We start from the raw sequence: 24,298 nt of genomic DNA, 5'->3' as shown, positions 1-24,298 counted from the left end.
TCCCGGATCAGTGGAGAGGCTGAGCAGCCAGTCTGTGTAATCAGATTTACACAGTGTGCTCCACAATGCACATAGAGGGCTAATGGCTGCCGCCTCCTCACAATTGCCTGTGCTCCTGTGTATTTTCCTGCCATGTTTGAGGCACCATCGTAACTCTTCCCACGTAAGCCAGACATGGGCAAATTGAGCCTCAACAACCCACCAGTTGCCACTTTCGCAATGCCCTCGCCTGTTGTCTCTGACACCCTGTATAGCCCAATAACCTCCTCGTGAGGGACAAGGTTATGGTCAACATAACGCAGGCAGACACTCTTCTGTTCAGCACCAGAGACATATTGAGTACCATCAACAATTACTGAAAATTGTACAATCGGAAGAGACCTAATCTCAGCTGTGATGCCTCGAATGACTGTATTGGCCATGATGTTCATAATTTCATTCTGTGCTATGGGGCAGGGTACATTGTGGTACGGTCTGTTAACCACTTCAGTAAAATGGGATCATCCTCTTCTGCCCTGTGTTTCAAAAGCTGGTATAAATTCCCACTGTCATCCGTGTGGCCTCTAAAGGCTTGTCCCTGTCTTGCTACATGCCGCACCGAACTAACAATTTTCATCAAGCAAGTGGATCAAACCATTGTGAGGCAAAGGGGCGGGGGAATGCAAACTTTTGAAACTTAAAAACGCGCTATTAAGTGTCTGTAATCAGCACAAGTGCTTTCATTGCGTATTCTTAATATTATTGAACTTGTATAGTTATGTTTACAATGATATATTGGGGGGGACAGATCATATTCCCCCGTCCCCAACAAGGTTGCGTTGTAGTATGGGTTTATTTTTTGATTAGGGTTTTTGATTTTCCCAGTATTTTTCTACTGCTGCACGTGTGATAAAATATTATAATTTCACCACATTTTCTCCAGTAAATTGATGGCAAGCTACTGTGAGGGTATTTGAGTTAGAAACAAATAACAAATAATGTTTTTCAACCATCTACAGAAGGCCTAGCTATGCACTATAGTTTTGGGGTTATTTAGCCAGGAGAGTACACAGGAAGTATCCAAATACTGACTAGCTGATGTGGTTATGGTAAAAAAAAAGTGTTTAAAAAATATTTATTACATATGACTGTATTAAAATCAAATCAAAATCAAATTTTATTTGTCACATACACATGGTTAGCAGATGTTAATGCGAGTGTAGCGAAATGCTTGTGCTTCTAGTTCCGACAATGCAGTAATAACCAACAAGTAATCTAACTAACAATTCCAAAACTACTGTCTTATACACAGTGTAAGGGGATAAAGAATATGTACATAAGGATATATGAATGAGTGATGGTACAGAGCAGCATAGGCAAGATACAGTAGCTGATATCAAGTACAGTATATACATATGAGATGAGTATGTAAACAAAGGGGCATAGTTAAAGTGGCTAGTGATACATGTATTACATAAGGATGCAGTCGATGATATAGAGTACAGTGTACATACCTGTGTTGTAGAAATACTAAGAAGATATTGAGAGAATGAGGATGTGGTTTCAATTATTGAAAATAAATCTGTCTTTAAGTGATCTACAATACAGGACAAAGATGAAGACTTCAACTTGTAAGCTTTGTCACTCAGAATTCATTTATCTGATTTGTATACAGATTTGTATAAAAAGTGGTTTCATTTGATAAAAACTAAATTCAATAGACTTGAAACAAACTGAAAACAAACTAAATGAAACAAACTCCAGAAACCTTAACTTGTTCACAGGCCAATGTCAATTGACTAATTAAACCTAATTTTATGTAAAGTCATAAGTGACTATTCAAGTAGTGATTACCAATCATACATTAAAATAAATAAATAAAAAAATCTATATCATAAACATCAAACAACAAAGAAAGTTATTATGAGAACAAAAGAAATACATGTTTTAGTTAAAAAATACATAAATATAAATAATATATATAATACTTAAGTTGTACATGAAATTCCTACCTTAAATAAAATTATATTTATTAGCACCACCTGAATCATTGCAAAATGACTAAGCTGACTTCACAGAGATCATTCTGTAGCCTACAATTTTTGCAGAGTTGTTTTTGAGGACTAGAGTAGCCTGCAACATTTTTTTCCCCACCATTCTCGGAATGAAACTGAAGCTCCTCTCCATAGTGCACCCTGGCTTGAACAGTTGAATCCTGCAAGATAGGAAGGCATTTGTCTGAATGACGCAACATACGAACTGACAAGACTGGTTATTCATGTGAAGGTTAGGGGAATGGGGATTAAAGGGGTAGTTCACCCTGTAAGCAGTCTATGGACAAGATAAGACACTGGCAGCAATCCAGGCTTTGGTTTTGTTTACCTATCTTTCCATGTCAATAGACCGCTTACAGGATAAGGAAATCAATATGTCTTTTTGTAATTTGAGTGAACTGTCCCTTTGAATCTAGTGAAGTTCATCTACTGCGTAACATCTCATAATGAACATGTTGAAGTGCAAAGAGTTTACAGAATGTGGTTTTGCCTCTAAATCTTGTAAAGTTCCCCTGTGGATATCACTCACATTGCCATGGCTCATATTGCCATGGCACCAAGTAACCATGTACAGCATAGTTACAGCCTTTATATAAGAGTTTCAATTGTTTCTCCAAATGATCTTATACTGGCGTATAGTGCCATGGAAGTTTATACAGTGTTACGTTCTGTCCTTGACTAACCATACAAATATTTAAGGACTTATACCGTACGACAATGCCACTCCTTGTGTTTACACATGCTTTTGCCAATACTCAATGGAATCCACATTTTTGTTGTTGTTAGCAGTTGCCAACACTGCCTTCCGTCACTCCTTATGTAAGAAATGAGACGCCAAAGAAGGAAACACATTCAACCCGAAAAGAACATGTCCTTACCTTGAGTGCATTCCCCCCTCGATCAAACCAGAGCCAGTCACGGTTAGTAGGCCGCTCACAGGTACAGAGAAGGTGTTGCAGAAGACTACGAGGGCAGTGTGCTCCTTGTGTAGCATGACGGAGTCTTCATCTGCAATCTAAAGAATAAAAAGGTTAAAGCTATGTCCTTCGTCTGCACACATAGTACACAGGATGTTATCAACCCATTTGTTTAGGTATAAAACAAGTAATGGACCTATTTCACATAGCACATCACTGTCTAAACATAGCTATATTGTTTAGTCTAGGACTTAATTGCATTGAGTGTTGACGCAAGATGTGTAACGAACGTTCAAAGACCCCGTGTGAAGTTCATTTGGTGTGTAGAGACGTTCTGAAGAGATGCCTGTACCTGTATGGAGAGTTGAGGGCTGGTGATGTTGAACTCCTCTGAGGCCAAGACTCTCTCCTGAGTGAACTCGTCCTCCATGACCACAGCCAGGTTGACCAAGTCATCTCCCATCAGAGACTCATACTGGGCATGGTCGATCAGGTGATGAATGACCTTAGCTGGAGGGAGGGCGAGGGAGAGGGAGAAAGAGTGAGGGGGGGAACAAATTAGTGAATACATGAGGTAGGTTCAACAAAATGGTATGGTGTCCCTGAAATGTTCCATATGACCAAAGACAGAATTTGAAGGGAAAGTACTACTTTTAAGTGGTATAGAAGGTATGTCAAGAAATACAACACATTTCATATACCTGTATGGAGGGAGTACAGTATCTTTAGGGTGCTAACCATATGACATTATGCGCTAATATTAACGTTAGCGATGCGTTAAGGTTCCTACCTTCATGCGGCGCTATCCGGACGAAGTTGTGGACCTCCCAGAAGGTGCCCGAGGGACTACGGTTGTACTTCTTGGTCTGAGCGTTGACATGCTCCCTCAGCACCTTGGGGATGCTGTCCGTGTTGGTGACCATGACTGTGAAGGTTATGTTTTCCCCAGCCACAGGCACTTTAAGGAGGCTCAGAGACACTGAGAGGCCCCGGGTTGACCCTAATGAGACACATATGAATGGCACATTAAATGAAGCGTATTATGTCAATGACTCAAAGAAGTGTAAGATGTCAATTACTCAATTAAATGTATGATGTCAATGAAATTTGTGGACAGATGGAATACAGACAGAACCATATAGAAGATCAAGTAATCAACACTCACCTCGCTTATGTGTTGATTCTCCTGAAAATGCTAGAGAAAAAAACAAACATTGTTAGACATTTGGAAATAGGAATAGGAATTTGCTTGTAATAAATACTGTTGAATAGTGATATTTTTTCATACACTGAATGAATAATGTAGCTAGTAAGTTAGCACTTACTTGCACACTTTGATCTGTGTAAGGACATGGCTGCTGCATATGAAACAAAAATGGATTTAGACATTAAGACGATCGTTACAGTATGAACACAATGCTGTGACATTGAGACTCAAAAGAGATCACTATTCTTGAACCAACATTCACAATCATTTTATGGATTCATGACAACCAATCAAAGGCCACTTTACTCATAGTATAGAGAGGTAGTGTAGGGTTATGGTGAATCCCTTTATATACCACATATATATACAGTAAATATACATACATATATATATATATATATATATATACACATACAGACAGACAGTGTATTCGGAAAGTATTCAGACCACTTCACTTTTTCCACATTTTGTTACCTTACAGCCTTAATCTAAAATGGATTAAATATTTTTCCCCCTCATTAATCTACACACAATACCCCATAATGACAACAAAAAAATAAAAATAAAAATGTTTGAAGATTTATTTAAAATAAAAAACCTAAATATTTTATTATCATACGTATTCAGACACTTTGATATGATACTCAAAATTTAGCTCAGGTACATTCTGTTTCCATTGATCATCCTTGAGATGTTTCTTCAACTTCATTGGAGTCCACCTGTGGTAAATTCAATTGATTGGACATGCTTTGGAAAGGCACACACCTGTCTATATAAGGTCCCACAGTAGACAGTGCATGTCAGAGCAAAAACCAAGTCACGAGGTCAAAGGAATTGTCCGTAGAGCTCCGAGACAGTATTGTGTCAAGGTACAGATCTGGGGAAAGGTACCAAAACATTTCTGCAGTATTGAAGGTCCCCAAGAACACAGTAGCCTCCATCATTCTTAAATGGAAGCATTTTGGAACCACAAAGGCTCTTCCTAGAGCTGGATTCCCGGTCAAACTGAGCAATCTTGGTCAAGGAGGTGACCAAGAACCTAATGGTCACTCTGACAGAGCTCCAGAGTTCCTCTGTAGAGATGGGAGAACCTTCCAGAAGGACAACCATTTCTGCAGCACTCCACCAATCAGGCCTTTATGGTAGAGAGGCCAGATGGAAGCCACTGCTCAGTGAAAGGCACATGACAGCCACTTGGAATTTGCAAAAAGGCACCTAAAGGACTGTCAGACCATGAGAAACAGGATTTTCTGGTCTGATGAAACCAAGTTGGAACTATTTGGCCTGAATGCCAAGCATCAGGTCTGGAGGAAACCAGGCACTGCTCATCACCTGGCCAATACCATCCCGACGGTGAAGCATGTTTTTCAGCTGCAGGGACTGGCAGACCAGTCAGGATCGAGTGAAAGATTAATGGAGCAAAGTACAGGGAGATCCTTTATGAAAACCTGCTCCAGAGCACTCAGGACCTCGGAAGGTGAACCTTCGCCCCAGTCTAACAGGACAACAACCCTAAGCACACAGCCAAGACAACACAGGAGTGGTTTCGGGACAAGACTCTGAATGTCCTTGAGTGGCCATGCAAAGAGCCTGGACTTGAACTCGATCTAACATTTCTGGAGAGACCTGAAAATAGCTGTGCAGCAATGCTCCCGATCCAACCTGAAGAGCTTGAGAGGATCTGCATAGAAGAATGGGAGAAACTCCCCAAATAGAGGTGTGCCAAGCTTGTAGCGTCATACCCAAGAAGACTCGCTGCTGTAATCACTGCCAAAGGTGCTTCAACACAGTACTGAGTAAAGGGTCTGAATACTTATGTAAATGTAATAATTCAATTTTTCTAGATACCTGTTTTTGCTTTGTCATTATGGGGTATTGTGTGTAGATTGATGAGGGAAAAAAATGATTTAATACATTTTAAAGGCTGTATCGCAACAAAATGTGGAAAAAGAGCCTCCCGGGTGGTGCAGTGGTCTAAGGTGTGCTACCAGAGACTCTGGGTTCGCGTCCAGGCTCTGTCGCAGCCGGCCGCGACCAGGAGGTCCGTGGGGCGACGCACAATTGGCCTAGCGTCGTCTGGATTAGGGAGGGTTTGGCCGGTAGGGATATCCTTGTCTCATCGCGCACTAGCGACTCCTTCGGGTTTGGATGCGCTCTGTTAAAGAAGCTGTGCGGCTTGGTTGGGTTGTGTTTCGGAGGACGCATGGCTTTCGACCTTTGTCTCTCCCGAGCCCGTACGGGAGTTGTAGCGATGAGACAAGATAGTAACTACTAACAATTGGATACCACGAAATTATGGAGAAAAGGGGGTAAAAATATATATATATATATTTTTAAATGTGGAAAAAGTGAAGTGGTCTGAATACTTTCCGAATGCACTGTATTTATATATGTATATACGTGTGTGTGTGTGTATGGTGTGTCTTCATAGTCTACAAATAGTTTATTAACGCTTATTCACGATAGTTACTACAAAGTCTTACCGATTTGATATTAGCATTTGATTCATGGCATCATTTCTTGTTCGACTCACCTTTGGTGGGTTTGTAGTTCCCTGTGATGTTCTGGGGCCTTGGTGAGCCTATGGTCTGGGTGACGATGAGGGAACCAACTCTCTCTGTGTCTATGCTGGAACTCAGCACCTGGCCCCGCTTCACAATGACCGTGTGGACGTCAGCATTCACCTCAGCATACACAAAGGGGATGTCGTAGACCAGGTCCACACGCCGGTCTCTGATAGCCTTCACTGGGGCTGGGCCACAGCAGAAGATTCCTAGGAGGGGGAAATATATGGTGGAGCTTTAGACCTAGAAGCAATAGTAGCCATACTCTTTGATTGATTCCAGTCTGGATGACATAGAATGTGTCATAAAAATAATATAAACAGGTAATAGACATATATAAAAAAAAACTGTCTGGTTATCAGTGTCGGTGGCTTGTGACTGTGACAAGTGCCTGACCTCCGCTCCTCTCCTGCGGGGTTGGATCCAAAACCTGCCATCCGTCAAATCCTGCACCCAGGTCTGGCCGGGTCATCCAACACTCCACCCATACATGGAAATTCCTGAAATGGAGGACAAAAAAGCACATTTTAATACCAAAGACTGATTGATTTTTACATGCAATTACTTACATGTTACTTAAAATACTTCTTGCTATCATATAATCTACTTTCATATTATTTCATCGACAAATAATACTTCATATTCACGGTGTGGTAATGCTGTAGACTAGATATCTGCTTACCATATGCTGTCTTTACTGTGAGGTAGTTTCTTGCCCGTCTCAGAGTAAAACTCCTCGATGACCAGGTTGCCGTTGGTGTCATGGGCTGAGTTGAAGTTGGTGATGACACGGGATGGAATACCAAGAGCTCTCATGACTAGGAAGAGATAGAAATACAAGGATGAAGAATTTGTCAATGATTTGACCAATGATTTTCTAACTCTTTATATTCCAAACATAAATTAGACACTCTTGTTCAAATATTCCATTACGATGGTGCCATGATGAACTTGTACAGAAATTCAGCTGGGAGTGATATTATTCCATATGCATTGATAAAACATTTTTACAATACATACATTTCCAACATATTCATTACCTGTGCACATCACAGCAGCAAACACCCAGCACTGGCCGTACATCACTGGGCTGAACTTGGACTTGGCCCACTGTCTCAAAATATCCGCACTTCCTGTCCACTTGGAGGGGTTCACCCCGTTCTTGAAATCGCCCAACCAGTTCCCTCTCAGGACTCCTCGGTCGTCCTCGCAGTTGATCTGACAGAGAATGACACAATTATCTACCCAATGTTCCCTCTAGGGATCAACCATGTTTATTCTGTAACCATTTATTTGACATTTCTTAAATACCTTGTAACAAGGTACTTTCATGGGATTTTTTTCTAGTCCAAAAATTAAGTACAAAGTACCATTTATTCAATTCAGAGTGAAATCATTTAAGAAAGGTTAACATAGTAAGATGAAACAATATTTTTTTAATGGCCTCATCACGTAACCTCATTTCACCCCTCATTGCTTGAACTGAAATATAAACACATTGTGTGAGTGTATTATCAGTATTATAGACTGCCAGACATTTCAAGCCAGGACCTGTTTTGTGAGCTCCAGAGGTCTTATTCTAATTTCCACACATAAAGCATGAGAGATTAATTTACTATCTGAGGGATCTGAGGCATTGTCACTCACCATGGCAGACACCACCCTACTGAGGTAGATAGGATCGGAGTGGCCTAGGTAGTCCTTCTGCAAGTTCCTGCCGTGCTGCGGGCTGACCTGGAGCAGCTTCAGACAAATATCCAAAATCTCTGGCTCGTACTGCATAGAGAGAAACAAAATTGAATATTTATTTATTTACTTTTTTCATCTATGTTATATTATACATTTTTCATTTCTGTAATTATTTTGTCAACTTATGTCATTATTTATTCATTTATGGAATAGATTTTTCATTTATTCCTTTATTTATCTTTAGTCATGTATGTTGTCATGTCCAGCCTTTTTGTAGACGTCTCTGGAAAATGCAGTAAATGATATCGTAAAATGTTTTGAAGCTGGTCAGGAGATGCTCACCTGATCGAACGACCAAGGTCTTGATTCAAGGTTTTTAGGGGTCCCCATGTACAATAAACCAGAGTCATTATTTACATATTCCTCTCTCTGGTCTTCAAAGGGAATGTACACTGCGTCCTCTGGAGGGAGAACACTTTGATTACTTTAACATCAAACATGTTTGTATCTTATATAATTCGTACTTACTTTGAGAATGGATCGATGTAGAAATGTGCCAATATGAACCCTTACCTCTCCACCGCAAAAACGGAGGTTTTGCGGATTTTGAGGATTCAAAATAGCTGCCATGCATCACCAACGTTATCACACTTAGTAAAGCACTTTTGATGAAAGGCACTGCATTAATGCAGTGTACCATTATCATGTCCAGAAATCTTATTATCCTATCTAACCAAGATTAAAGTTTGCATTAGACTCAAGGACAATCTGTGTTGGGATACATTCCATTTCATTTTGTGTCTTGAATCAGAATTCCTATTCACTTCTATATTGCTATGAAGCAAAATGGACTTGACCCCAAACCCGGCTACAATCAATACATTTAATCATAGGAGCGGGTTTAAGTCGTTCTGTAGATTAACTCACCGCTGCACCAGGGGTTGCAAAGGAGAACGAAGTCTCCCACCACGTAGCCCTTCTGACCATGCTGTGTGAGCACGTGGAGCTGAACACTGTAGCGCCCTATGGAGGAAGAGGCAGGGCTGGATATGTACAGAGAGGGAGAGTTGGGGTTCAGGCCTTTGGGGTTGAAGTAGGCACTCCATCGGGAGGGGGATCCCTGCTTGGAGAAGGTGACGGGGAACTCTGCGTACAGCCGACCTGTTGGGAAGAAGGAATGAATATGGGTCAGATAACGCAATGCTCACCACCACTATTGTCTCCTTAATCCTCATGAATGGGTATACTTAAGCTTTCTACAGAGTTAAATACATCATCCATGCTCTGAATGTCCTAACCAATTATTGACAAAACAAATATGACTTGAACAGTATGTATCACAGTGTACCTAGGAGGATTCTGAACATCAGGGTGTCGGTGTGTGGGTTGAAGGCTCGTCCCTTCAGGAGCAGGGTGATTTTGAAGGGTGCTCCTCTCCGCACCACCAGGGTTTTAGAGCTGAACCCCTGGGTATAGTGGCTCTCATGGTTGCCCTGAAGTTCCAGGTTGACATATTGGATTCTCAATTCTGGAGGGAAAGAAACACACTGGGCGTTTGTCAATGGAAGTGCTTTGAGAGACTAGTCAAGGACCATATCACCTCCACCCTACCTGACACCCTTGACCCACTCCAATTTGCTTACCGCCCAAATAGGTCCACAGACGATGCAATCTCAACCACACTGCACACTGCCCTAACCCATCTGGACAAGAGGAATACCTATGTGAGAATGCTGTTCATCGACTACAGCTCGGCATTCAACACCATAGTACCCTCCAAGCTCGTCATCAAGCTCGAGACCCTGGGTCTCGACCCCGCCCTGTGCAACTGGGTACTGGACTTCCTGACGGGCCGCCCCCAGGTGGTGAGGGTAGGCAACAACATCTCCTCCCCGCTGATCCTCAACACTGGGGCCCCACAAGGGTGCGTTCTGAGCCCTCTCCTGTACTCCCTGTTCACCCACGACTGCGTGGCCACGCACGCCTCCAACTCAATCATCAAGTTTGCGGACGACACAACAGTGGTAGGCTTGATTACCAACAACGACGAGACGGCCTACAGGGAGGAGGTGAGGGCCCTCGGAGTGTGGTGTCAGGAAAATAACCTCACACTCAACGTCAACAAAACTAAGGAGATGATTGTGGACTTCAGGAAACAGCAGAGGGAACACCCCCATCCACATCGATGGAACAGTAGTGGAGAGGGTAGCAAGTTTTAAGTTCCTCGGCATACACATCACAGACAAACTGAATTGGTCCACTCACACAGACAGCATCGTGAGGAAGGCGCAGCAGCGCCTCTTCAACCTCAGGAGGCTGAAGAAATTCGGCTTGTCACCAAAAGCACTCACAAACTTCTACAGATGCACAATCGAGAGCATCCTGGCGGGCTGTATCACCGCCTGGTATGGCAACTGCACCGCCCTCAACCGTAAGGCTCTCCAGAGGGTAGTGAGGTCTGCGCAACGCATCACCGGGGGCAAACTACCTGCCCTCCAGGACACCTACACCACCCGATGCTACAGGAAGGCCATAAAGATCATCAAGGACATCAACCACCCGAGCCACTGCCTGTTCACCCCGCTGTCATCCAGAAGGCGAGGTCAGTACAGGTGCATCAAAGCTGGGACCGAGAGACTGAAAAACAGCTTCTATCTCAAGGCCATCAGACTGTTAAACAGCCACCACTAACATTGAGTGGCTACTGCGAACACACTGTCAATGACACTGACTCTACTCCAGCCACTGTAATCATGGGAATTGATGGGAAATGATGTAAATATATCACTAGCCACTTTAAACAATGCTACCTTATATAATGTTACTTACCCTACATTGTTCATCTCATATGCATACGTTGATACTGTACTCTATATCATCGACTGCATCCTTATGTAATACATGTATCACTAGCCACTTTAACTATGCCACTTGGTTTACATACTATCTCATATGTATATACTGTACTCGATATCATCTACTGTATCTTGCCTATGCTGCTCTGTACCATCACTCATTCATATATCCTTATGTACATATTCTTTATCCCCTTACACTGTGTATAAGACAGTAGTTTTTTTTGGAATTGTTAGTTAGATTACTTGCTCGTTATTACTGCATTGTCGGAACTAGAAGCACAAGCATTTCGCTACACTCGCATTAACATCTGCTAACCATGTGTATGTGACAAATTAAATTTGATTTGATTTGATTTGGAATACTGAAGACTTTAATGCGAGTCAAAAACAGAGATCGGAAACGACATCAAAATGTGGGAATACCAAGATGTTCCTTTTTGCTATTCAATAAGATATCTAATCTGAAGTCAATTTTGCTTAGCAGTGCTAATAACACATTTAACAATTCCATCTAGAAAAATAAGGATTTTTCTTCTTTTTTTTTTTTTTTACAGATAATAAAATCATTCAGTTGTGATAATAAAATCATTCAGATTTACACTAGCATAATTTCAAGCATTATAAAAGCATACTGATTCAATTGTGGTGTCAAGAGCTCACGGGTGTGCAGTGTTGAATTACCTCGAAAGTGTTATTGCGGATTGACCATATGACCACAAAACTACAGTTTGACAGCTGAGTAAATCTGAGTTGTGATATAACCCACCAAAGAATCATACCACTAAACTTGTAATGTCACAGGACAACAAATTGAGTAGTCTAAAAATAGTCATAAGACATAGCCTAACGATAAGCATAACAAAAGCAGTATCTCACCTTCCATCTGTGTGTGCTCCTGTTCGAAAGGCTCACTGTTTTAGTGATATGGGGAACACTTTCCATCTCTACCTATTTAAACAGTCTCCTCTGCCCCACCCACTGGAGTGTCTGAAGAATTACTGTACTGGGTGTTTGCAAGCGGATTAACTGGTTTCACCTATGATCACTGACAGGTTTTTAATCTGACTTATCATCTTTATGTGATCGCCTAGGGAAAGAGTTGTACAATAGTCAAGGACATAGGTGTGTTCGTGCGCAGATGTCTTACCAACGTGCATGTTTAGAATGTGAGTGACTAACAGGACCAACCCACTCAAAATGTACAGTACATCCCAGGTAGCAAGATATGACCCCTGCATGCTATTTTCCGCTGGCACAACGCCCAAGGCTATACATTCGAGTTAGCCACTCAAGACATGATTTGCATTTCTGGCTGGTAGCCCCCATTCAGAGGACCACTATAAGCCCTTGGCAGACCGCTTTTGCATCTCTGGTATTAAGCCTCCACTCAGAGAACAGCTATTTAGCCATTTAGCCATGAATTAATTTGAAAGATAATAGCAAGGAATTTCTCTCATCTCAAATTCGGCCTGCCACCCTCTGCCTACTATAGCCAGCCAGAGGCTGCAAGCTGTTTTGTTGTTTCCATAAATACCTTGTATTTGTTGTGATTTTATTTAGATTTAATTTATTTGCCAATTTAAAAACACAATACAACCACACATGGGGACATAATCCATTACAGATTACACAAAAAGTGATAGGCCTACATCTAAACATTTACAGTTTAAATTAATGATAAAATTATTATGTCCAATAATAGCCTACATTTTTACCATTGATTTAATATAGGCTACTATATATTTGAGGCACAAATATTCCTCCACTTCCTAAACTGCCTCACCCACTTGAAGAAAAATGTTAATCACAATGTGGCAGCCCTTCTTAAACCCACAGAAGAAATAGCTACCATCCTACATGGTCATCACTAGTTACCACACCCACAAAGTCAAAAACCCCACCTATTTCTACAAACTATACTGAACAAAAATATAAACCAACATATAACAATTTCTAAGATTTTACAGTGTTACAGTTCACATAAGGAAATCAGCCAATTGAAATAAAATCATTAGGTCCTAATCTATGGATTTCACATGACTGGGAATACAGACATGCATCTGTTGGTCACAGACACATAAAAAAAAATGTAGGGGCGTGGATCAGAAAAAGAATCAATATCTGGTGTGAACACCTTTTGCCTCATGTAGCTTGACACATCTTCACATAAAGTTGATCGGGCTGTTGACTGTGGATTGTTATCCCACTCCTCTTCAATGGCTGTGCGAAGTTGCAGGATATTGGCGGGAACTGGAACAAGCTGTCGTACACCTCGATCCAGAGCATCCCAAACATGGTCAATTAGTGACATGTCTGGTGAGTTTGCAGGCCATGGAAGAACTGGGACATTTTCAGCTTCAAGGAATTGTGTACAGACCCTTACGACATGGGGCTGTGCATTATCATGTCGAAACATGAGGGAATGGCGGTGGATGAATGGCACAACAATGGGCCTCAGGATCAAGTCACGGTCTCTCTGTGCATTCAAATTGCCATTGATAAAATGAAATTGTGTTTGCTGTCTGTAGCTTATGCCTGCCCATACCATAACCACACCGCCACCACGGGACACTGTTCACAAAGTTGACATCAGCAAACCTCACACCCACACGGTGCCAACAGTCTGCTAACAAGCTACTAGCTAATGTTAGCTAGCCAGCTAATGAATGGCTTGAAAACAATCAAAACAAGTACTCGAAAGTATTACTTGCATATATATTTACAACGAAATAGCAACATTTCACTTTATATCTAGCAAGATATATTACATACAGTGAGGGAAAAAAGTATTTGATCGCCTGCTGATGTTTGCCCACTGACAAAGAAAATATTACACTCCTAAAGGGAGTGCTACTAATCTCAGCTGGTTACCTGTATAAAAGACACCTGTCCACAGAAGCAATCAATCAATCAGATTCCAAACTCTCCACCATGGCCAAAATGAAAGAGCTCTTCGAGGATGTCAGGGACAAGATTGTAGACCTACACAAGGCTGGAATGGGCTACAAGACCATCGCCAAGCAGTTTGGTGAGAAGGTGACAACAGTTGGTGCGATTATTCGCAAATGGAAGAAACACAAATGAACTGTAAATCTCCCTCGGCCTGGTGCTCCATTCAAGATCTCACCTTGTGGAGTTGCAATGATCATGAGAACGGTGAGGAATCAGCCCAGAACTACAGGGGAGGATCTTGTCAATGATCTCAAGGCAGTTGGGACCATAGTCACCAAGAAAACAATTGGTAACACACTACTCCGTGAAGGACTGAAATCCTGCAGCGCCTGCAAGGTCCCCCTGCTCAAGAAAGCACATTTACATGCCCATCTGAAGTCTGCCAATGAACATCTGAATGATTCTGAGCACAACTGGGTGAAAGTGTTGTGGTCAGATGAGACCAAAATGGAGCTCTTTGGCATCAACTCAACTCGCCGTGTTTGGAGGAGGAGGAATGCCGCCTATGACCCCAAGAATACCATCCCCACCGTCAAACATGGAGGTGGAAACATTATGCTTTGGGGGTGTTTTTCTGCTAAGGCGACAGGACAACATCACTGCATCAAATGGACGATGGCCGGGGCCATGTACTGTCAAATCTTGGGTGAGAACCTCCTTCCCTCAGCCAGGGCATTGAAAATGGGTCGTGGATGGGCATTCCAGCATGACAATGACCCAAAACACACAGCCAAGGCAACAAAGGAGTGGCTCAAGAAGAAGCACATTAAGGTCCTGGAGTGGCCTAACCAGTCTCCAGACCTTAATCCCATAGAAAATCTGTGGAGGGAGCTGAAGGTTCGAGTTGTCAAACGTCAGCCTCGAAACCTTAATGACTTAGAGAAGATCGGCAAAGAGGAGTGGGATAAAATCCCTCCCGATATGTGTGCAAACCTGGTGGCCAACTACAAGAAACTTCTGACCTCTGTGATTGCCAACAAGGGTTTTGCCAACAAGTACTGTTTTGCAGAGGGGTCAAATATTTATTTCCCCTCAAAATGCGAATCAATTTATAACATGTTTGACATGCGTTTTTCAGATTTTTGTTGTTGTTATTCTGTCTCTCACTGTTCAAATAAACCTACCATTAAAATTATAGACCAATCATTTCTTTGTCAGTGGGCAAACGTACAAAATCAGCAGGGGATCAAATACTTTTTCCCCCTCACTGTACCTAGCATTGTCTTTTCCAACAGAAAAAAATGCTAATTCTGGGTCGCTATTGAAGTCCTTAAACTTGTTAGTTCTCTCTACTGTAAAAATGGAAATCTGAGGTTTACTCTGATTGTGGCTCTATCACTTTCCATTTTTGCCTGTCTGCTCTCCAAATTTCTCTGTTTCTATGGCTTAGAAGGAGGAGTAGTTTCTGCTGGGTCAGGTCGTTTGCCCATCACGTCTGCCATATCTATGCTAGCTATGTGTTGGCCATGGGCTCAGCTAGCTAGCTATCATACCAAGGGCTGTGGCGGTCACAAAATTGTCAGCCGGTGATTGTCAAGCAAATAATTGTCGGTCTCACAGTAATTGACAGTTAATTAACAAACACATTTAGCATCTCCTGGCGTCCACACATAGCCTACAAGCTACTGACGCAGACATTTGGAACATCTACATTTAAACAAGTCTAAATAAATCCATATGTAATATAGCCTACACCTAGGCACCTAATCCATTATTTATTTTAGACAGGTCTAAAGAGGTATGATATGAAGAAAATGTAGTCTATTTCAGGAGAACAGAATTGCATACTCTGAGTCATTCTTATGTAAGGTCCTGATTTGGCTATGCCATATGGCTGTTGGCTACAACAGTTCATTTAACAAACAAGATTTGCTTAGAATTCCGTGGCATTATTTTATAGTATGAAGAATACAATTTAACAAAGCAAACGTACAAAATACTTATTTTCCACCATAATTTGCAAATAAATTCATTATAAAATCCTGATTTTTTTTCTCATTTTGTCTGTCATAGTTGAAGTGTACCTATGATGAGAATTACAGGCCTCTCTCATATTTTTAAGTGGGAGAAGTTGCACAATTGGTGGTTGACTAAATACTTTTTTGCCCCACTGCATATCTGGAGTACTTCTTATGTCTTATCCAGTATCCTGTGTGAATTTCAGTATGCTCTCTCTTATTCTCTCTCTTCTCTCGGAGGACCTGAGCCCAAGAACAATGTCTCAGGGCTACCTGGCCTGATGACTCCTTGCTGTCCCCAGTCCACCTGGTCATGCTGCTGCTCCAGTTTCAACTGTTCTGGCTGCGGCTATGGAACCCTGACCTGTTCACTGGACATGCTACCTTGTCCCGAACCTGCTGTCTCTAACTCTGAATGATCGGCTATGAAAAGCCAACTGACATTTACTCCTCAGGTGCTGACCTGTTGCACCCTCTACAACCACTGTGATTATTATTATCTGACCATGCTGGTCATCTATGAACGTTTGAACATCTTGGCCACGTTCTGTTATAATCTCCACCCGGCACAGTCAGAAGAGGTCTGGCCACCCCTCAGAGCTTAGTTCCTCTCTAGGTTTCCTTCTAGGTTCTGGCCTTTCTAGGGAGGTTTTCCTAGCTACAATGCTTCTACATCTACATTGCTTGCTGTTTGGGGTTTTAGGCTGGGTTTTTGTACAGCACTTTGTGACATCGGCTGATGTATTTATGAAGCCCTTTTTACATTTGATTTGATTGATTAATTACCGTGACTAACCGGTCACGTGGAAGTTGACTGCCCTCATGACTCGTGACCGCCGGTGTGGCGGAAAGAGTCACCGCAACAGCCCTAATCATACCACTAGAATATCCCCTGTGGCACCTTGTCCTCAGTAACAGAAAACACATAATTCATTGTGTGCTCCACAAAATCCGACCCGACCAGGAACATGAATGCCACTGAATACAGAGGTTCTCCGGCAGGCTAGGGACACACTGTTGTTAATGTTGCATCACATTGGATGACCACTAGTGACTTATTGAACACAAATACGAACAGTTATGTTGCAGCTTTAAGCCATATCATCTATTACTCCTCCTGAAATAATGTTTTTCTAACCATATAATGTAAAAATGAACCATATCTACAGTAGACCTAGTACTTTGGTTTTGAGATGACACGGGCATGAGGTTAAGGTGGATTAAGTACAGATCTACCAAACATTAGATTATGGGCTTGTTTCCAGGTATTGATGAAACCTAGACCGGAAACCAGTTCTGTATAAAACATGAAATTCACAGGAAAACAGGTGTGGCCATGTGGGTGTGGGGAGACACAAACGCATGCACTCACTCAAGTACACACACACACACACACACACACACACACACAGGTTTAATTGGGATCTTATCAGTACCTGGCCTTGAATTTAGCGGTTTTTATTTAGTAATGTTTTCAAGCAGAGATCTACACAATCATGTCTACTATTCTTCCACGATGCTGTCTCTCATCCTTTCTCCTGGACTACTAACACCTTGTCGTCAAAGTGGCATGGGGTGGACAATTCGGTCGACTCAGCATACAAGCCCTGAAGTGGAATAGGTTAATTTCACAGGAAAATTATTGGTCAGACAGTGTTCAAGGAACTACCCTGACGTCACACAAGCATCTGTTGTCTAGTCACTTTATCACCACCTATATGTACACATCTACCTCAATTACCTCATACCCTGCACATCGACTTGGTTCCTGTACCCTGTGTATATAGCCAAGTTTTCATTACTCAATGTGTATTTATTTCCTGTGTTATTATTTTTCTATTATTTAACTTTTTCTCTCTCTGCATTGTTGGGAAGGACCCCTAAGTAATCAGTTCACTGTTAGTCTACTCCTGTTGTTTACGAAGTTTGTGGGAAATCAAATTGATTGACATGCACACAAACACACACTAGTTTTAACAAGGACTGTATTGGTGGTGGAAATTAGCTGCTTTTATTTTTCTACTAAACTCCCACACTATGCTTTCTCCCATCCATTCTACTGTACTACTAAGACCATCAAAGTTGCATGGTTGAGGTGGAAAATTTGGTTAAAACAGGTTCAATTTGACTTACTTTGTTATTAGTATACAAAGTTATGAAGCAGGATAACTTCATTTCACAGGAAAATTACAGGTGAGACCATGTGGGAATACAACGAACTACACGTCTCTCTCTCACGCCTCTCTCTCACACACAAACACACACACACATACATACATGTTGCATGTACAGTACAGGTGAAAGGTTCATGTAAAACCAAAACACACAGCACATCCTCTTTCCCTTGAATTCAAACTGCTTTGTAAACCACACTTAGAGAGGCACTAGGAACAGATCAAATGTTTACTCCTATAAACAATTATTGTGTAGAGAGAGAAAGAGGAACTGAAATGACAAATTCTGACAGTCCCTTGTGCCTTTTGAAGAGGATACTTTCTTTTCTCAGACTTGCTAGCTAGCATATGCTAATGTTGTGAAAGGGTTGGGCAGTACAACAGCATTACTGTCCATATAATACTTGTCAAAGGACTCATTTGTTGGTCATGCCCATTTGTAAACTACCTTCATCTAGTGAACAATAGGCTAAATTATGAGCTATAAATCAATATAGAGGAATGTGATGTAATTCAAAAGGTGAGTATCAGACTATTCTACAACTGTTGGGCTATATGTTTAGATCTGTAATACATTGTAAGGCTGCATGATGTGACTAATGATGATTTCATAAAAGTCACTTGAAAAGCATGAGCTCTGCTTTGTTGTTTTTGCGCAGGTTGTGCACACTACAGTCACTCACTCATTCACAATTTGACAAGCACTTGACAATGCCTAGAATTTCACAACAGCATCCCCTTTGTTTGACCGTAATGCACCCTAAAAACATCCATGCTGTTTGCGGCCAGTGGCCATTGTGCCCTTCTCCCTGAGTGCTCCATCACATGATTAGGTCTTTCTCACAGGCTACAAGTAAAGACAGACACATCAGGGATGCAACTGTGTGCGTCCTTATACAATTCCGAGGTGCATATTGAAGATATTGGAAGAACTGTCCATATTTACTTTTCGTCAGTCAGCAATGAGTAGGCCTAATGAACAGCAAAAGCACTAGCCTATGTCAATCTAATATCCCCCATAGTACAAAAGTCAACTGATTATATTCTGTGCCAGAACAGTTGTGGGATGCAATAGATCTCAAATGAATACAACCACTAGCATAAAAATATATTTTTTTAATGCAATGTGGCTGACACATCAGATCAGAACATTTAGCTTAAAATGTTGATAAACTATTAGGCTATTTCTTCACATTATAAGCACAACAATGCAATAGGATAAAAGCTCAGAATGTTCCATTAGTGGGAAAACACCGTGATCACAAGTGAACGCAAATGTGATTATGCATATAATGCTTTTATTATAAAAGGTACATTTTTATGGTGTCAATTATTTTTATGGTGAGAATTATTTTTATGGTGACACTCACGCACTGCTTATGTATGCCAGTTAGGCTCTAAACCCCTTGTAAAGCGGATTAATGCGCATAATTTTAAGAAGTTATTTGGCTACTTTAGTTGTGATACAAACCTTATTAAAACATATAGGCCAGGCTACATGAGGTGTGTGACTAGGACTCATAAAAGTCGCAAAAAAAGGCAGGTCTAATGCTGGGCATCATTCACAAGTGATAGGCTAATTTTGTCACAATTCAGACAATTCTTGATTTAATCTTGTCTTCACATATACTAAATAATACATGTGACATTTGTTGTAATTTAGAATGGACCATTATCATGCACTTAAATAGCGAATGGAGGACACTTTTTCTGTGGTTGAATTTCATGCCAGCCAGGTAGGCAATACTCCTGTTGTAAAGAAAAATACTGTGCTTAATATAAGAAATAGTTGAGAAATAAATATAGTAGGCCTAGTGTAAAGCTGATGGGATCCTCCTCTTTTTAATAGAGGCCATCAAAACATGTTTTTCTCACGCAATTGCATAGCCTACATGTTGCACAACATGAACTCATGGGCTCTAATTAAGTGTTTCATTAGATTTTTGATTAAATTTGCATTGATGTCAGAGTGATTAGAGGGACAATAGAGTGCTGAGTACCAGGCAGCTAGCAAGTTTGGAAGGCTACTAATGACCATCAGCAGCATCAGCGCTTGGAGAAGCCTAATTGGTCTGCCTATCCATATGAGAGACACAGACTCGGTCTTGACCTTTAAGCCTTTATTGAATACTCATCTCTTCAGTAGGTCCTATGATTGAGTGTAGTCTTGCCCAGGGGTGTGAAGGTGAACGGAAAGGCACTGGAGCGACGAACCACCCTTGCTGTCTCTGCCCAGCCTATTCCCCTCTCCACTGGGATCCTCTGCCTCTAACCCTATTACGTGGGCTGAGTCACTGGCTTGCTGGTGCTCATCCATGCCGTCTCTAGGAGGGATGAGTCACTTGAGTGGGTTGAATCACTGTCCGGGCTGGTGCCCCCCTCGCGTTCGTGCCGTGGGGGACATCTTCTTGTGATATACTCGGCCTTGTCTCAGGATAGTAGGTTGGTGGCTGAAGATATCACCAGTGGTGTGGGGGCTGTGCCTTGGCAAAGTGGGTGGGGTTATATCCTGCACTGTCCAGGGCTATCGTCAGACAGGGCCACAGTGTCTACCAACCCCTCCTGTCTCAGCCTCCAGTATTTATGCTGCAATAGTTTGTGTGTCGGGGGCTAGGGTCAGTCTGTTATATCTGGAGTACTTCTCATGTCTTAATGGGTATCATGTGTGAATTTAAGTATGCTCCCGCTTATTCTCTCTCTCTCTCTTCTTTCGGAGGACCTGAGCCCTAGGACCATGCCTCAGTGGTACTTGGCCTGATGACTCCTTGCTGTCCCCAGTTCACCTGGCTATGCTGCTGCTTCAGTTTCAACTGGCTGCGGCTATGCGGCCTGAGCTGTTCACTAGACATGCTACCTTGTCCCATGTTCTGGACTCTCTCTCAACTCTGAATGATCGGCTATGAAAAGCCAACTGACATTTACTCCTGAGGTGTTGCATCCTCTACAACCACTGTGATTATTATCCGTCCCTGCTGGTCATCTATGAACGCTTGAACATGTTCTGTTACAATCTCCACCCGGCACAGTCAGAAGAGGTCTGGCCACCCCTCAGAGCTTTCTCTCCAAGGTGGCATAGCAGTTCAGACGTCTTTGTCCTCCTCTTGTCGTGTCCTGTATATATATATATATATATATATATATATATATATATATATATATATATATATATATATATATATATATATAATAATAATAATAATATATATATATATATATATTTACAACTTTTTTTCACATACATTTTATTTTTTATTTTCCATCAACTCATCTTCAAAACACTCTCCTGCAACCCGCCTCACCAATTTATAAAAAAGTATTATTTACCTCAAATCTGTAATCCTCCAAGAAGCTAGCCAGAAACTCCAAGAAGCTAGCCTGAAACTAGCCAGAAGCTAATCCAGAAGCTAATCAGAAGCTAGTTCAGAAGCTAGTTAGCTTCTTTACTGGCAAATCGTTAGTATTCAGCTAACCACAGTTTGTGGTCATCAGCTATCCTTTAGCTCGAAAATCTATCGGCAGTTCTGTACGGCGCAGCGCGGCTCGGAACGGAACATACCGGACCAATTTTTCTCTCCATGTCCCTGGATTTCGACTGCTCTCTGGACATTCATACCCGGATCTCACAGCTAGCTAGCTGCTATCCGTGTGACTATCGGCCTTCGTCGATTCCGGAGCAAACATCAATTATTCCGGAGCTAGCCAGCTCCGTCAATCACTCCTGGGCTGCAGTCACCTATCCAGACCCGTTTTACTGCCTACGCGGAGCCCCACCGGGCCTTCACAACTGGACTGCCGACGTTATCTACCCGAAGGAGATCCGGCTGGCTCCTCCGTCGCGACGTTACCTGAACGCCCATCTGCGGCCTGCTAACCGTTAGCTGTCTTACCGGCTGCTATCTGAATAGACAAATCGGACAATTTTTTTGTTTTTATTATTATTATGTTTTCTTCTTGGGCCTCTATAACAATATCTATTGTTTTTATTTTTGTTGTTGTTGTGTGATTTGGATTAATCCCCTCTACCACACGGAACCCCACTAATCTACTGACGGAACGCAAGAGGTGGCTAACAACAGACCTCCATCCTATGCTAGCTTGCTACCGATGGCCTGGCTAGCTGTCTAAATCGCCGTGACCCCCAACCAACCTCTCCACTCACTGGACCCTTTTGATCACTCCACTAAGCATGCCTCTCCTTAATGTCAATATGTCTTGTCCATTGCTGTTCTGGTTAGTGTTTATTGGCTTATTTCACTGTAGAGCCTTTAGTCCTGCTCACTATACCTTATCCAACCTATTAGTTCCACCACCCACACATGCAATGACATCTCCTGGTTTCAATGATGTTTCTAGAGACAATATCTCTCTTCATCACTCAATACCTAGGTTTATCCCCACTGTATTCACATACTACCATACCTTTGTCTGTACATTATACCTTGATGCTATTTTACCGCCCCCAGAAACCTCCTTTTACTCTCTGTTTCAGACGTTCTAGACGACCAATTCTCATAGCTTTTAGCTGTACCCTTATTCTACTCCTCCTATGTTCCTCTGGCGATGTAGAGGTGAATCCAGGCCCTGCAGTGCCTAGCTCCACTCCTACTCCCCAGGAGCTCTCTTTTGACGACTTCTGTAACCGTAATAGCCTTGGTTTCATGCATGTTAACATTAGAAGCCTCCTCCCTAAGTTTGTTCTATTCACTGCTTTAGCACACTCTGCCAACCCGGATGTTCTAGCTGTGTCTGAATCCTGGCTTAGGAAGACCACCAAAAATTCAGAAATTTGAATTCCAAACTACAACATTTTCAGACAAGATAGAACTGCCAAAGGGGGCGGTGTTGCAATCTACTGCAAAGATAGCCTGCAGAGTTATGTCCTACTATCCAGGTCTGTACCCAAACAATTTGAACTTCTACTTTTAAAAATCCACCTCTCTAAAAACAAGTCTCTCACCATTGCCGCCTACTATAGACCACCCTCTGCCCCCAGCTGTGCTTTGGACACCATATGTGAACTGATTGCCCCCCATCTATCTTCAGAGTTCGTGCTGCTAGGCGACCTACACTGGAACATGCTTAACACCCCAGCCATCCTACAATCTAAACTTGATGCCCTCAATCTCACACAAATTATCAATGAACCTACCAGGTACCTTCCCAAAGCCTTAAACACGGGCACCCTCATAGATATCATCCTAACCAACTTCCCCTCTAAATACACCTCTGCTGTCTTCAACCAAGATCTCAGCGATCACTGCCTCATTGCCTGCATCTGTAATGGGTCAGCGGTCAAACGACCTCCACTCATCACTGTAAAACGCTCCCTGAAACACTTCTACGAGCAGGCCTTTCTAATCGACCTGGCCGGGGTATCCTGGAAGGATATTGATCTCATCCAGTCAGTAGAGGATGCCTGGATATATTTTTTAAATGCCTTCCTAACCATCTTAAATAAACATGCCCCATTCAAGAAATTTAGAACCAGGAACAGATATAGCCCTTGGTTCTCCCCAGACCTGACTGCCCTTAACCAACACAAAATCATCCTATGGCGTTCTGCATTAGCATCGAACAGCCCCCGTGATATGCAGCTGTTCAGGGAAGCTAGAATCCATTATACACAGGCAGTTAGAAAAGCCAAGGCTAGCTTTTTCAAGCAGAAATTTGCTTCCTGCAACACTAACTCAAAAAAGTTCTGGGACACTGTAAAGTCCATGGAGAATAAGAACACCTCCTCCCAGCTGCCCACTGCACTGAAGATAGGAAACACTGTCACCACTGATAAATCCACCATAATTGAGAATTTCAATAAGCATTTTTCTACGGCTGGCCATGCTTTCCACCTGGCTACTCCTACCCCGGTCAACAGCACTGCACCCCCAACAGCAACTCGCCCAAGCCTTCCCCATTTCTCCTTCTCCCAAATCCATTCAGCTGATGTTC

General features: G+C 42.1%; 1 protein-coding gene across 2 annotated transcripts; it reads right to left on the bottom strand.

Moving 5' to 3' along the window:
* Window positions 1–1,611: 1,611 nt before the first annotated feature.
* On the bottom strand, window positions 1,612–12,248 carry tgm5l (transglutaminase 5, like). Of its 2 annotated transcripts, none has more exons than XM_024445404.2 (15): window positions 12,145–12,248; window positions 9,759–9,938; window positions 9,338–9,571; window positions 8,753–8,871; window positions 8,369–8,497; window positions 7,762–7,939; window positions 7,404–7,539; window positions 7,118–7,221; window positions 6,691–6,930; window positions 4,276–4,308; window positions 4,116–4,145; window positions 3,741–3,950; window positions 3,303–3,460; window positions 2,912–3,048; window positions 1,612–2,194 (listed from the first exon to the last, which is right to left on the bottom strand). In XM_024445404.2, exons 1-15 carry the CDS (start codon window positions 12,149–12,151, stop codon window positions 2,041–2,043), a joined length of 2,049 nt encoding a protein of 682 aa, XP_024301172.1. In that variant the 5' UTR covers window positions 12,152–12,248; the 3' UTR covers window positions 1,612–2,040. The 2 variants fall into 2 exon arrangements, with proteins under 2 accessions (XP_024301172.1, XP_024301180.1); XM_024445412.2 differs by having other exon boundaries at window positions 4,276–4,305.
* Window positions 12,249–24,298: the final 12,050 nt, after the last annotated feature.

Source organism: Oncorhynchus tshawytscha, linkage group LG02 (genome assembly GCF_018296145.1).
Source record: "Oncorhynchus tshawytscha isolate Ot180627B linkage group LG02, Otsh_v2.0, whole genome shotgun sequence".
NCBI lineage: Eukaryota > Metazoa > Chordata > Actinopteri > Salmoniformes > Salmonidae > Oncorhynchus > Oncorhynchus tshawytscha.
This window is presented reverse-complemented; position numbering and strand designations above follow the sequence as displayed.